General features: G+C 46.7%; 3 protein-coding genes across 3 annotated transcripts in view; all 3 read right to left on the bottom strand.

Annotated features, from left to right (window-relative positions):
- Positions 1-5,509, bottom strand: part of SSU72 (SSU72 homolog, RNA polymerase II CTD phosphatase) — a 42,095-nt gene extending 36,586 nt beyond the window's left edge. The window contains exon 1 of the mRNA XM_089534312.1: positions 5,169-5,509. Within this exon, the coding sequence (XP_089390438.1) occupies positions 5,169-5,248 (80 nt within the window). The 5' untranslated portion in view covers positions 5,249-5,509. The remainder of the gene's footprint in view (positions 1-5,168) is intronic.
- A 4,348-nt stretch (positions 5,510-9,857) lies between these two features.
- On the bottom strand, positions 9,858-12,478 carry LOC149307720 (actin-related protein T2-like). Its single transcript, XM_089534310.1, has one exon. The coding sequence runs from the start codon at positions 11,067-11,069 to the stop codon at positions 9,978-9,980; it is 1,092 nt and encodes a 363-aa protein (XP_089390436.1). The 5' UTR covers positions 11,070-12,478; the 3' UTR covers positions 9,858-9,977.
- On the bottom strand, positions 11,257-14,663 carry LOC149307719 (fibronectin type III domain-containing protein 10-like). Its single transcript, XM_089534311.1, has 2 exons — positions 13,871-14,663; positions 11,257-11,321 (listed from the first exon to the last, which is right to left on the bottom strand). The coding sequence occupies exon 1, from the start codon at positions 14,581-14,583 to the stop codon at positions 13,900-13,902; it is 684 nt and encodes a 227-aa protein (XP_089390437.1). The 5' UTR covers positions 14,584-14,663; the 3' UTR covers positions 11,257-11,321; positions 13,871-13,899.
- Positions 14,664-14,884: the final 221 nt, after the last annotated feature.

Genomic DNA, 14,884 nt, shown 5'->3' with positions numbered 1-14,884 from the left:
TGCTAGGGATGAGACCAGTATGGGCGGTGCGCCCTCAGCAAACCCATAGCATGTGACACGGGCGCTGCAAAGGCCCGTCTGTAGAGGGCCCATGTTGAGCTGGAATCTCTTTTCCTGTAGTTTGCATCCATTGTTCCATGTTCTAGTCTCTGGAGCAGCAAAAAACAAGCTTGCTCCATCCTCAACGTGACACCTCTTCAAATACTTAATGCTGGAGTAGGACTTCTGGAGACCAGGTTTGATTCTTTGTTTGGCCATGGAAACCTGCTGGGTGACCTTGGGCAAGTCATGCTCTCTCAACCTCAGAGGAAGACATTAGCAAACCCCTTCTGAATAAATCTTGCCAAGAAAAGCCCATCGTAGGTTTGACTTTAGCCTGCCATAAATTGGAATCAACTTGAAGGAACACAACAAGTCAGTAAGGGCTGGGCTAATTCATTACAACAATCTTTTCATTAACAAGCAATAAAGAAATCCATGCTGGCAAGGGAACAGAGTAGTGACTAGTAGTGGAGGAACTGATATTCCTTCAGTCTATCAGCAGGTCTCTTGCTGTCTGTGCTTTTGATTAAGGAATCCACTTCCCACAGTAGACATAAAAAGTGAGCAGGTGGACAAAGGAGCAATAAAGCAATCCATGCCTCTTCTGCTAGTCAGAGGTGGGACTGTATGGCCCTTCAGATGATGCTGAAAAACGATTTCCTGTACGCCCCATCAATGGCTCTGCTGGTTAGGACTGCTGGAAGTTGCAATTGAGCAGCATCTGGAGGGCCACATACTTCCCCACTTGTTAGAAGACCAACTAATTTACTAGCCTGCTAAGGCAACTAATACCTGCATTTCTATGTCCTCCTCCACAACCAGCAATGAAATATGCTCTACTAGTCTCTTAACAGATTAGTTTTTAAATTGGCTGCATTAAATGCTAAAGTATCACACTCACCAAGACAATAAAATGAAACATGAAAAAGTTACATCTCTATAATGATAATGGGAAATAGCAATAGTGTGTAAGCTAATTGCCCCCAACAAGCTGGGTCCTCATTTTACCAACCTCCAAAAGGATGAAAGGCTTGCAATATATTAAAAGTTTCTGCTTCATTCGGATGCCTTTAATCCATCTCCATGTCTGGGTTATTATAACCCAAACTACCACAGTACACAAATCAGAGGGTTATGGTTAACAATAATCACCAAGCTGTGGACTGCAAACCCACTTCAAACCCTGATCTGAAGATTAATACTAGCACACTGCGGACAAAGGACATCTAGCCAAGTTCATATCCCTGATTAGGGTTCCATTCTACACTGAAGAATTAACGGTTTGACACCGCTTTAACTGCCAGAGCTCAATGGTATGAAATTCTGAGGTTTATAGTTTTGTGAGATATTTAGCCTTCTCTGTCAGAGTCTGGTGCCACAACAAACTACAACTCCCAGGGTTCCATAAGATATAGCCAAGGAAGTTAAAACAGTGGTAAACTGCATTAATTCTGCAGTGTGGCAGCAGCCTATCATGCTCGCTGGATATTGCTGGCCAGACACCTCACTCTAAGGGATGAGTGTAGTAGATGCAACCCTTAGTCCATCTTGGTCACTTGAAGAAAAGGTGAGATAAACTCTTCCCAATTCAGATTCAAAGCAAGATAGCATTACACCAAGCCTGGAAATGGAAAACATATAAGTCTGCAACATCACTGACACTCAGTAGTATAGCGGTTTTAGTGCTGGACTTGGACTGCAGGAAACCAGGTTCAAATCTCTGCTCAACCCTGGAAACCCACTGAGTGACTTTGTGCAAGTCCTACTCCCTCAGTTTCAGAGCAAGCCAATGGCAAACTCCCTCTGAACAGATTTGGAACCCCTTGATAGGTTTACCTTAGGGTTGCCATAAATTGGAAACAACCTGAAGGCACACAACACACATACACACAATCCAGGGGTACCAGGCTGAACCTCTCTGGAACTTTTGAACCACAACTCTCATCAGAGCACAGTATCACTCCTCTAAACCAGAATACATATCTGAACCAGGATTGTGGAAAGCAGTTTAGCAACTCGTGGGTGTGTATATGTGCCTTCAAACTGCCTGTCGACAAATGGTGACCCCATGGATTTAATAAGATTTTCTTAGGCATGCAATACTCAAGAGGTGGTTTTACCAGTTCCCTCTTCTGAAATATAGCTGATAGCACCTGGTATTCGCTGGCAGTCTTCCATCCAAGTACTAACCATGGCTGACTCAGATTAGCTTCCAAGATCAGATGGGTTCAGGTGCCCTGTGGGTAATTTACTGCATAAGTATAAGCCAGTCACTATCTCTTAGCCTGTAACTGTAAAAAAAGTAGGGAAAAGCCATGTATGCTGCCATGAATTCAATAGAGAAAAATCCAGACTCTATTAAATAAACTTGTATTTGCCCTTAATGGCTCTTAGTTTTATAGCAGGGGGGAGAAAAGTTGACCACATGCAGCCCAACCCCACCTTTTTAAAATCTTCCTTTTAATTTTTTTTAAGGTTAAAAATCCCCCCCCCCCCAAATTTATAAATATCATCATAGAAAAACCTTAGAATATGGCTGTTTGCTTAGGACTTTATCACTCAGGGGAAACTGGGCAAAATCAGGGGTTTAAACAGCAAATATCCCAGGCAAAACGTGAATTTACAATTAAGATTTTCAGATGACATCACTCTTAAAGAGGTAATAAAGAGGCAATAAACAGGTTTAAAGTCTGGTTATTGTATTGTAAACATTGTACGCTGCAGCCATTCTTCCATTAGGCGCTACAAGAAAACAATATATACATTTTCCTCCTAAGCTATCAAACATAATCAACTGCATGGAATTAACCCAAGTCTGGTATGTAGTTCCTACCAGTTCGAACACATTGCTGTGAAACTGTGAAATGTGCTTCCAAAACGCAGCAAGTATAGCCAGCACTAGCTTTGATTATGTGTAACAGATCTGTGTGCAATCATTCTTTTGATGGCAGAAAAAAGAAGAAAGGAACACCATGCTTCTCATTATTTCTAGTGTAGATGCACCCTATGACAGCAATCATATGAACATTTACTTGGGGAAGACATCCAAATGATAGGACCTGTGGCCAAACTAAGTTGGATGGCCCCAGGTTGGGAAACCCTTCTGCCAAGCCACTTGATGAAAAAGGCTGTCTCTTTTATTAACCTGCTAAGAAATATGCCATGTTTCAAAAGGTTACAAGGAAATGGAAATTACTATACTGTACAACTGGGTCCCTAGTGTAACAATTTTTTGGGCTTACTCACCTAACCTGGCATCATAAGGATCATACTTTTGAATAATTAATTGTCACTAAATTGACAAATACAAATAGTTAATACAGGTTTATGTGAGCAGACAAATTAAGAAGGTATGTTAGCTATTTTAGTAGACATAATTACAGTGTGTAATGTCAACAACACAGGAAGTGATAATGTCTCAAGCAAGCACCTTTAACTGTCTTTTCCATTTCCCAGAAGCAGAAATTACTGAGTTCATTTAACATCCTAGTAACAGAAATAAACTGCAGTACAATGTGTAAGTGTGAGAAAGACGAAGTGATTTTTGCAAGGTAAGAAAATCGCCCTTGGTGGATAAATTAGTCAATTCCCAGAGTAAGCTCACCAGATAAAATGGAGCAATGGAATAATTAAGGTGGAACAAGACCTCAGCCCCAGTCCTCTCCATACACACAAGAAGAGACTACTGTATATACTCATGAAGGTCAAAATGTTGACCCCAAAAACCTGAGTCAACTTATCCATGGGTCAATGTAAGTACTGTACTTTAACTCTTAAGGAACCATCCCCTGGTGAAAGGCAAGCATGTAATCTGTCCTTGAAGCACTGACCCTACTCTACTCTCTCATCCATCCAGCCGTCAGCATGAACACAAAGTTATGCCTCTTGGAGTTTTGTTCTTTGGCATTGTTTTCCTTCGCTTCGTTCTTCACATCCCTTGTTACATGCTCCTCACTGTTACCCTCAACATAGCTACAGGCCATATCAAAATCCATCATTTTGGCCCCAAAATATGCTCTCGGTTTATGCATGAGGTCAATTTATAGTTGAGTATATACAGTATATTTCCTTCTCACAGCAGCCTGCAATGGGGAATCTTTTCTGAAGGACCCCATCAGAGGAAATTTGGAGAAATGGCACAGGAAAAGAAAAGCTCAACATCCACAACATCTGCTTCCCTCCCTCCCTCCCTCCCTCCTGGTGAGAGGGATGCTAAAAGTGTTTTGGATTCCAAGCATCATGCCATGACAGTGAGGCCAATGATGAACATATCTGACTAGACTGGAGAAGAGAGGCATTTCTAGAATGAATGGGAAACTACCTGGAATATGTCTCCAACCGAGTATCATACAAGGGAGGGAAGAGCAGAGGTTTAAAAGAAGGAGGTCATAACCAGTCATCCATTTTCATGCCTCATTCTCCAGCAAAGAAGGTAAAAGCTGTTTACATCATAATGTCTATGATCTTATTTCTTTTCAGAGCTTCCTGGTTAAATTCACATTCTTAAGGGAGGACAAAGGAACAATTACAAATAGGCAAATATTCCCCAATGCTTCCCTATGGGCCAGTCTTCCCCAACGCTTCCCTATGGGGAACTCTTCTCCAATGATTCCCTATGGGCCAGCCTTCCCCAGTGGTTTCCTATATAAATACATTATTATTATTATTATTATTATTATTATTATCAAGGCCAGCCTGAAGAAGCAGAGCCCTGCCTCCAGTCCATCTGTTACTGTCCTTCCTGGGAAGGAGCAAAATGGCAGGTCCAACGCCATCAGTCCTGGCCTAAGAAGAAGGGCCCTCCCTCCCGTCCTTCCGCCTCGGTCCAGGCCTCAGAGGGAGAGAAGCGCCGCTGGACCCGATCCCCTTCTCCTTCCGCACCGCCATTCATTCCTTGTGTCTTTCCCTAAGGGCAAGGGCTGCCATTTCTTTTAGTGCCTCTTGTGAACAGACCAATCCGGTTCGACGCCACTTTCAGCCTCCAAGGGAGCCACAACCGGCGGCCATATCCCCAGCCTCCCGCAGCACCGAGGCCCTTCAGGGGAGCCTCTGTCTTCCGGCTCCGAGGAGGAGGATGCGGAGGAGGCCGCCTCAGGAGGCGCTGACCCAAACCCAGGGGGCTTTACCTGAGGATATTGTGGGCCTCCATGCTGCGGTTTTGGTTGCTGGAGCAAACCACGGCCACCCGAAGAGGCGAGGAGGGCATGGTTGCCTGGATGCCTCCCCGGAGACGGAGGGAAGGAAGGAAGGAAGGACGGCGCTGGGTCGGAGAGCGGCCGAGGGATGGCCGCGGCGGGGCTTCCTCTTCCTCCTTGGCGGCGGCGGCGGCGGCGACGAAGCGGCTGCAGCCGAAGAAGCCCTTCTCCTCCTCTCGCTCCCACAAAATGGCCGCCGCTAGGACCGGAAGGGGCGTGGCTTGAGGACGTGTCTCACTCCGGCTCTGGCTGCAAGGCCTACTTCCGGCTTCCTTCCTGCCAGGACCATAGAGAAAAAGGGAAAGGATAGAGCGCCCTTCTAGCCTGCACTTATATACTTGTCCTTCCATATTCGCCAGGGTTAGGGACGGGCACAAGACCCCCCTGAAGGTGGAAAAGCCACAAATAACAACAACACCATGAGAGGACGCCTCTCTAGGAATCTCTAGGTCCTCCACGGCAACTCTATGGCCAACGTCTGACAGACACTGACCATAGAACTGCACTGGAGGAGCTACAAAGGCCTAGTGGAGTGTCCTCTCTAGGAATCTCTAGGTCCGCCAGGGCAACTCTATGGCCAACGTCTGACAGACACTGACCATAGAACTGCACTGGAGGAGCTACAAAGGCCTAGTAGTGTCCTCTCTAGGAATCTCTAGGTCCTCCAGGGCAACTCCATGGTCAACATCCGACAGACACGGACCATAGAACTGCACTGGAGGAGCTACAAAGGCCTAGTGGAGTGTCCTCTCTAGGAATCTCTGGGTCCTCCAGGGCAACTCTGTGGCCAACATCCGACAGAAACTGACCATAGAACTGCGCTGGAGGAGCTACAAAGGCCTAGTAGAGTGTTCTCTCTGGGAATCTCTAGGTCTTTCAGTGCAACTTTTAGTTAAAGTTGACCATAGAGTTGCACTGGAGGACCTAGGTATTCCTAGAGAGAACATATTAATCAAATCTGTGAATAATCAAACCCACAAATATGGAGGGAGGAGTGTATAACTTATGTGCTGAAACTATTATTAATTTGTTTGTTTGTTTATTTGTGCCCTGCTCTTTTCCCAGAACTGGGACTCAGAGCGACTTCACAACCTTAAAAATTTAATCATAAGAAACGCAGAATTAGAACCAGAAAAAAGGAGGAGTGGAGAGAGGAGGAAGCACCATTAACAGCCCCAGAGATGCAGACGACACCATAATAGTAGCAGAGGACCTTCAGGTACTGGAAGAGTTCATAAGGAAGGTCAAAGATCAAAGTGAAAAGGCACGTCTGAGGCTGAACAGAAAGAAAACAAAAATAATGACCACAGAAGAAATACATAAATACAACCCAGACAATGAGGAAATTGAAATTGTCAAAGAATTCCCATATTTAGGATCAAACATTGACCACAATGGACACAGCAGTCAAGAAATAAGAAGAAGACTAGGAATGGGAAGGGCAGCTATGAAAGAACTAGAAAAGATACTGAAGAGCAAAGACCAAAAAGGACTAGAGGACATTGAGAAACTGGAGCCATGTGTCCAAAGGAGGGCAACTAAAATGGTGAAGGGTCTGAAAACCATGAAGCCCTATGAGGAACATCTTAGGGATCTGGGGATGTTTAGCCTGGAGAAAAGAAGGTTAAGAGGTGATATGATAGCCCTGTTTAAGTATTTGAAGGAAGGAACTCTCAATCAAAGCATCACTGACAGATGTCCATCCACCCTCTGCTTAAAGACCTCCAAGGAAGGAGACTCCACCAGACTCTGAGGCAGTATGTTCCACTGTCTAACAGCTCTTACTGTCAGGAGGTTCCTCCGAATGTTGAGGTGGAATCTCTTTTCCTATAGTTTGAAACTGATGCCTTGTGCCCTAGCCTCTGGAGCAGCAGAAAACAAGCTTGCTCCCTCCTCAATATGATATCCATTCAAATATTTAAACAGGGCCTCCTTTGGACACACTCCAGCTTCTCAGCATCCTTCTTGAATTCTGGTGCCCAAAACTGCACACGGTATAATTCCAGGTGAGGCCTGAGCAAGGCAGAAAAGAGTAGCACTATTACTTCCCTTGATCTAGACATTATACTTCTATTGATGCAGCCTAGAATCACATTGGCTTTTTTAGCTGTCGCACTGTCGACTCATGTTCAACCCCTAGTCTACTAGGACTCCTAAATCACTTTCACACAAGGTCTTGTTAAACCAGGAGTCCACCATTCTCCATCTACATGTTTCATTTATTCTACCTAAATGCAGTATCTTATATTTCTCCCTGTTGTAGTTAATTTGTTAGCTGTGGCCCAGCTTTCTAATCTATTCAGGCCATTTTGAATGTTGATCCTCTCCTCTGGGCTACTAGCTACTCCTCCTAATTTGGTGTCATCTGCAAATTAGATAAGCCTGCTCCCTGTTCTTTTGTCCAGGTCACTGATAAAGAAGTTGAGCCACTGACAGTGCTCTCGCTAAGGCCTGCTTTGACAAGCAACAACTCTCAGCACCATTTCAAATCCACGACAGACCTGCTCTCCCCACCCTGAAAATGTATATTGTTCCTTTTATACCTGTTCAACTGGCAACTCACCACAAAGATAGCCAAGGACTGTAGATTGGGGCAGGTGCTTGGAATTCTGTCAGTGGCCCTTTTCCTTTACCAAACTTTAGGATCGCCACATTGGGAAACTGAGACCAGTTTTCAGAAGATTAGGTTGTCAGCAGCATCCCAAAGCTATAGATTAGAGCCTGGTGATGTCACAGAGTGGGGCCTGATGATGTCACAAGGCAAGGCTTCGATGTCACAAGACACCAACCCTTGAAATGTTTTTCCCCCCAGTAAAACCCTTCACATGCTAAGGCAGAGTCTGGTATGGAATCATAGAATTGGAAGAGACCACAAGGGCCATCCAGTCCAACCCCATTCTGCCATGCATGAACTCTCAATCAAAGCATATTTTCATTTACTTGCCAATTCTACTAATAGGGCTGTTGCCCAAATTCTACTTAACCAATTGCCCTGAATGAGTGAGTACATTTGAAATTTTCCATCACTCAAACTCCCTGCTATGCAAGCTGACACAGTCAAAGCACTCCCCAATAGATAGCCTTTGTTTAAAAACCTCCAAAGAGACACAGCTACACTTGGGAGCATGTTCCACCATCAAACAGCTCTTACCATCAAGACGTTCTTCTTAATGTTGAGGTGGAATCTCTTTTCCTGTAGTCTGAATCCATTGCTTCATGTCCTAGTCCCTGGAGCAGCAGAAAATAAGCTTGCTCCATAAGATACTTTTTCAAATGGCTATCATATCCCCTCTTAATCTTCTCTTCTCCAGGCTAAACATCCCCAGCTACCTAAGTCACTCCTCATAGGGCATGGTTTCCAGACCTTTTACCATTTTGGTCTCTCCTCTGGACATGTTCCAGCTTGTGAATATCCTTCCTGAATTGTGGTGCCCAGAACTGGGCACAGTATTCCAGGTGAGGCTTGACCAAAGCAGAATACAGTGACACTATTACTTCCCTTTAGAGACTATCCCTTTTGTCATACTGCAACATCACACTGTTAATTCATGTTCAACCTGTGATCTACTAAAACTCCCAGATCCTGTTCAAATGTACTATCGTCAGGCCAGGTGGCACCCAGCCTATCTCAGTGCATTTCTGTGAGGTACAGATTTCTTCAAATGAATATATCTCTGCCCCTGTTTATATCTCCCACCTACTCAAATTCAGAAACTTCCTTTTAGGATACCGAATATACTTGACTATAAGTCAACCTCATGGATAAGTCGAGGGCAGGTTTTGGGGCAGGAGATGGTTCCTATTTTGAGTTAAGGTACAGCACTTGCATTATTGGCCCATGAATAAGTTGACCCAGTATATACAGTATATCTTTGGCATGGTTTGTGAAACCTGTGCAAGTAACCGAAGCGTGAACTCACAGTTTCATTATTAACTGTTCAGCCTCCCTTTCATGTTGGTATTATCTATTGTTTAGCTTTTTATCTATCTCCTTCCCGCCAGGGCTGTCCTTGTACGTTCTTTGAAGCTTACAGCCCGACAAAATTGTTATAAGCTGTCCAATAACTATTCCTTTGTCTTAAAATAGCACCCTTACACCAAGGTCCCACTGTATTTAACTTGTTAGTTATATATTACCATCACTTTACATTCTGGGATTTGTTTGTTGTGGGGTCATTTTTCAAACCCTTCGATTCAGGATTTTCCTGGTTTTCTGGAACACATAGTAAGCCTACCCTTGAATGTAGTTCATCTGGGCCTGAAAACTTGAATTCATTTAGAGTAACCAGGCATTCTTGTATTACCTTTTTATCTATTCTGTTCTGCATTTCCCCTAGTGCATCATCTGCTCCATTTTCCCCAGGTACGGTACCGGTTTCCTTTCTGAAGAAGAAATGTAGTCACAAGGCAAAACGCAGCAGTGCTAAGGGCCTAAGAATGGAAGCAAATCCGGGGATAATGTAATTGTACTTCTACCCCTCAAGTAATAATCGAACCCTATCCTTCACTATCTTGAAAGCTCATTCAAATGAACAAAATGAGACAAACAGTGTGAAGGATCCTAAAATGGTAACATCTGTCAACACATATATAATGACCTGCTGAACTGACCACCTTTTGTGCCTTTATTCAAGTTACAATCTCACAAACCACTTTGTAAAATTACTATTAGTAAGTTCAGTATGCACATTTCATACTTTCTCATCAGCAGAGTTTAATTTGGCTGTGATTTCAAGCTTCTTAAAAGCACTTCCGGTGGATGCCAGCTACACCAAATTCTTTGTAGTCCTCAAAGGTAAACCACATTTGTTTAAAGGAGTCCAAGTGAGTAACAATAGATGCTCCTAGCCAGGCAGCACAGGATCTTTCTGGAGGCGCTATGATTCGAATTGGAACATCCTTTGGCACATCCTGCTCTATCTCTTTAAAAATTCTTCCATCTAGGCCCTGGAAAAGAGAGGATCCCCCAGACAGAACCACATTGCCATATAGGGAGCCAGAAATATCCTTATCACATTTTCTAATGCTCTTGATGATCATAGCATGAATGCCTGGCATCTCAACGCCAATGGTCTTTGGCACGAAAAGGATTTCTGGGGCTCTGCAGAAATTGATTTTGACCGTTTTCCCATCTGGCAGCTTCAGGACTTCTTCTGCTTTCTTCTTTGCTTCAACCTTGGGATCCAAAGCCACATAACAGAATTTTTCTTTTACGTTCTTCGCTATGGCTTTGTTTGCTCTTCTTGTAGAAGAAGAAAAACGGCTGTTTTCTAAAAGCCTGGAGAGGTATTCTGTGATATCCTTCCCTGCAACATCAAGTCTGAGCACCCCATGAGGAAGACAATATCCATCATAGATGGGGACAGTGTGAGTGACTCCATGTCCGCTGTCCATCACCAGCCCAGTGGTACGCGCCGAAGCATAAAGAGCCAAAGTAGCTTGAATGGAGAGGTACAAAGCGGGAACCTTAAAGTGTTCAAACATCAGCTGTGTGATTATCTCGCGATTCTGGAGTGGATTTAGTGGTGGTTCAGAGAGAAGCAAAGGACTTGTACTGGATTTTACTTTAAGCTCATATTTATATATATGGTTCCATAGCTTCTCCATGTTATCCCAACAAGAAATTATGCCACGCTCAACAGGATAGTTCAGTATATTGTCTTTCTTCCTCAGGGCTTCGTTACCAGTACAGTATTCTTCTACTCTCTGGCAGCCAACAAGTGATGAGATAACCGACTGTGGTTGAGACTCGCCGGAAATCCCCGCTTTGCAAGACCCAGATCCATTGTCAATTATGACAGCTGGAGTTTTTAATATGCTCACATCCAACATGGCTCTTCAACAACAGAACGCAAGTGCTGTGAGCTATGGCCATTTGCATGGGAGTCACTGCATCATACTGAAAAGCTTGGCAAAAAACATTCTAGAATACTGACATCACAAACCAGCAAAGCGGCTTAAAGTTCTGCTTGAAAATGTTTAAGCCTGCCATTTGTGTGAGACGGAGCGAATGCCTTTCAAATACTTTTATTTGACGTATGTGTCCTTCTTCTTTAAGTCTGAAGTCTGTGATTTCAGATGTTACTGAAAAGAAACCAACAGTCATCCATGCCTTCCAATGATACTTAGCCCATTTCCCATCCACAGATGGTCTGGGAACCAAACCTCAGTGAATGAATACCAAGGGTCTACTGTACTCTTTTGCAATAGTGACTAAATGCTGAGGAACATGGAACACTATTACCTTCCCACCAGAGTGGTACCTATCTATCTACTTGCACTTTTACATGCTTTTGAATTGCTGGGTTAGCAGAAGCTGGGACTAGTGGCAGGAGCTCATTCCGTTATGTGGTGCTTGGGCCTAGAACTGCCAATCTTGCGCTTGTCATGAGTCTTAACCGCTAAGCCACCTTATTAAGTATACTTCACCATTATTCATAATTACTGTATATACTCACGTATGAGTCTAGAAATTTTAGCCAAAAATTGACCTAAAAATCTGAGTTGACTTATCCATGGGTCAATGTAAGTACTGTACTTCCTGGAAGCACTAACCCCCTTCTACTCTCTCATCCATCCTCCTTTTAGTGCAGTGGTTTCCAAATTTTGGTCCTTCAGGTGTTTTGGACTTCAACTCCCAGAAGCCCTAGCTAGCTTGGAATTCTGGGAGCTGAACTCCAAAACATCTGGAGGCCAAACTCTAGGAACCACTGCTTTAGAGTGACCTCAAACAGTGATGCCTGCCAGAATGTTGTAGGTTCTTTGGCACTGTTTTCCCTTGCTTCGTCCTTTAGACACTTAGTTATACACTCATCCCTCCACATTTGCTGAGGTTAAGGGCACAGGACCCCTGTGAATGTGGAAAAACCGCAAATAACAAAAACACTATGTTTTTGCCTGAGAGAACACCTCTCTAGGAATCTCTATGTCTTACAGCGCAACTCTGTGGTCCACATCTGCCAGACATTGACCCTAGAATTGCACTGGAGGAGCTACAAATGCCTAGCGGAGTGTCCTCTCTAGGAACCTCTAGGTCCTCCAATGTGACTTTGGGTTAAAGCTGACCATAGAGTTGTGATGGAGGAGCTACAAATGCCTAGCGAAGTATCCTCTCTAGGAACCATTAGGTCCTCCAGTGTGACTTTGGGTTAAAGTTGACCATAGAGTTGCGCTGGAGGAGCTACAAAGGCCTAGCAGAGTGTCCTCTCTAGGAACCTCTGGGTCCTCCAGTGTGACTTTGGGTTAAAGCTGACCATAGAGTTGCGCTGGATGAGCTACAAAGGCCAAGCAGAGTGTCCTCTCCAGGAACCTCTAGGTCCTCCAGTGTGACTTTGGGTTAAAGCTGACCATAGAGTTGCGCTGGAGGAGCTACAAAGGCCTAGCAGAGTGTCCTCTCTAGGAACCTCTAGGTCCTCCAGTGTGACTTTGGGTTAAAGCTGACCATAGAGTTGCGCTGGAGGAGCTACAAAGGCCTAGCGAAGTGTCCTCTCTAGGAACCTCTAGGTCCTACAATGTGACTTTGGGTTAAAGTTGACCATAGAGTTGCGCTGGAGGAGCTACAAAGGCCTAGCGGAGTGTCCTCTCTAGGAACCTCTAGGTCCTCCAGTGTGACTTTGGGTTAAAGCTGACCATAGAGTTGCGCTGGAGGAGCTACAAAGGCCTAGCAGAGTGTCCTCTCTAGGAACCTCTAGGTCCTCCAGTGTGACTTTGGGTTAAAGCTGACCATAGAGTTGCGCTGGAGGAGCTACAAAGGCCTAGCGAAGTGTCCTCTCTAGGAACCTCTAGGTCCTCCAGTGTGACTTTGGGTTAAAGTTGACCATAGAGTTGCACTGGAGGAGCTACAAAGGCCTAGCGGAGTGTCCTCTCTAGGAACCTCTAGGTCCTACAATGTGACTTTGGGTTAAAGTTGACCATAGAGTTGCGCTGGAGGAGCTACAAAGGCCTAGCGGAGTGTCCTCTCTAGGAACCTCTAGGTCCTCCAGTGTGACTTTGGGTTAAAGCTGACCATAGAGTTGCGCTGGAGGAGCTACAAAGGCCTAGCAAAGTGTCCTCTCTAGGAACCTCTAGGTCCTCCAGTGTGACTTTGGGTTAAAGCTGACCATAGAGTTGCACTGGAGGAGCTACAAAGGCCTAGCGGAGTGTCCTCTCTAGGAACCTCTAGGTCCTACAATGTGACTTGGGGTTAAAGTTGACCGTAGAGTTGCGCTGGAGGAGCTACAAAGGCCTAGCGGAGTGTCCTCTCTAGGAACCTCTAGGTCCTCCAGTGTGACTTTGGGTTAAAGCTGACCATAGAGTTGCGCTGGAGGAGCTACAAATGTCTAGTGGAGTGTCCTCCCTAGGAACCTCTAGGTCCTACAATGTGACTTTGGGTTAAAGCTGACCATAGAGTTGCGCTAAAGAAACTACAAATCCCTAATGGAGTGTCCTCTCTAGGAACCTCTAGGTCCTCCAGTGTGACTTTGGGTTAAAGTTGACCATAGAGTTGCGCTGGAGGAGCTACAAAGGCCTAGCGGAGTGTCCTCTCTAGGAACCTCTAGGTCCTCCACTGTGGATTAGGGTTAGAGTTGACCACAGAGTTTGCCCGGAGGCCCTAGAGATTCCTAGAGCGGCCGTGTCTAGCCTAAGGTACTTGCCTGGCCTTCCTGCCGGGCGCCGCGGGGTCTCAGGGCGCCCTCTTGGGGCCGCTGGGCGCCATGTTCTCGGTGAGGTAGGCCACCAGGAGGCAGATGAGGACCAGCATGACGCAGATGGCGCCTCCGACGGCGGCCACGGCCACCACCATCTCGCGGGGCCCGGAGGCCTCGACGGGGAACTCGACGCAGTCCTCGGGGTCGGGGTCCGGGTGAGGCCTTGGCGTCGCCGGTCCGGGGAGGGCCTGGAGGCAGAGGCGGTAGCGGGCGCCGGGGTGGGCCTCGGGGAGGAGGAAGTCCCTGCAGGCGGCGCCCAGGAGGACGCTCTCGCAGGGGAAGCGCGTGTAGGCCCCGGCCCAGGAGCACGAGAGGCGGAAGCCGCCCGCCGCCGCCGCCGCCGCCTCCTCCTCGCCGGGGCCTGGGCTCTGCCACTGGAGGAGGACGCTGCCGTTGCGGAGAACCAGCGCCAGCAGCGAGCGCCCCGGGGAGCGGTGCGAGGAGAGGCAGCGCCCGGGGCCGCACTCGAAGCCCAGCGCGGGGCTCCGGAAGCAGAGCGAGTCCTGGCCCTGCACCTTGTAGGGGCACCAGGCCGGGGAGCCCGAGGAAGGGAGGCCCATGGGACCCGAGGAGGAGGCAGTCGGGGAGGCCGGGCGCAGGCCCCCTCCCGCTCCCGGGCGCAGCAGGGCCAGCCCCAGCCCCAGCAGCAGCAGCAGCATCCCCTCCGCCTGGGACGCCTTCCCCGCAGGGACTCCCTCCCTCCTTCCTTCCTCGGCCGGGAAGGAAGGAAGGAAGGAAGGAAGGAGGCTTCGGGGCGCCCCCCCCCCACAAGGCATTGACGTCACACGGGGGCTCAGACCACACCACGTGACCCCTGGAAGGGAGGGGAGGAGGGAGGACCCCCCTCGGGGTCAGCAAAGGGCAACCCCCAGAGAGCCCCCCAGAGGGCCCTGATCCAGTCCAGCCCCATCCTTCCATGCAGGAACTCTCAGTCAAAGCATCCCCATTGACAGATGGCCA

The sequence above is a fragment of the Sceloporus occidentalis genome, unplaced genomic scaffold, assembly GCF_023333645.1.
Source record: "Sceloporus occidentalis isolate IW3139 unplaced genomic scaffold, rSceOcc1.0.p SCAF_8, whole genome shotgun sequence".
NCBI classification, from domain to species: Eukaryota; Metazoa; Chordata; class Lepidosauria; order Squamata; family Phrynosomatidae; genus Sceloporus; species Sceloporus occidentalis.
This window is presented reverse-complemented; position numbering and strand designations above follow the sequence as displayed.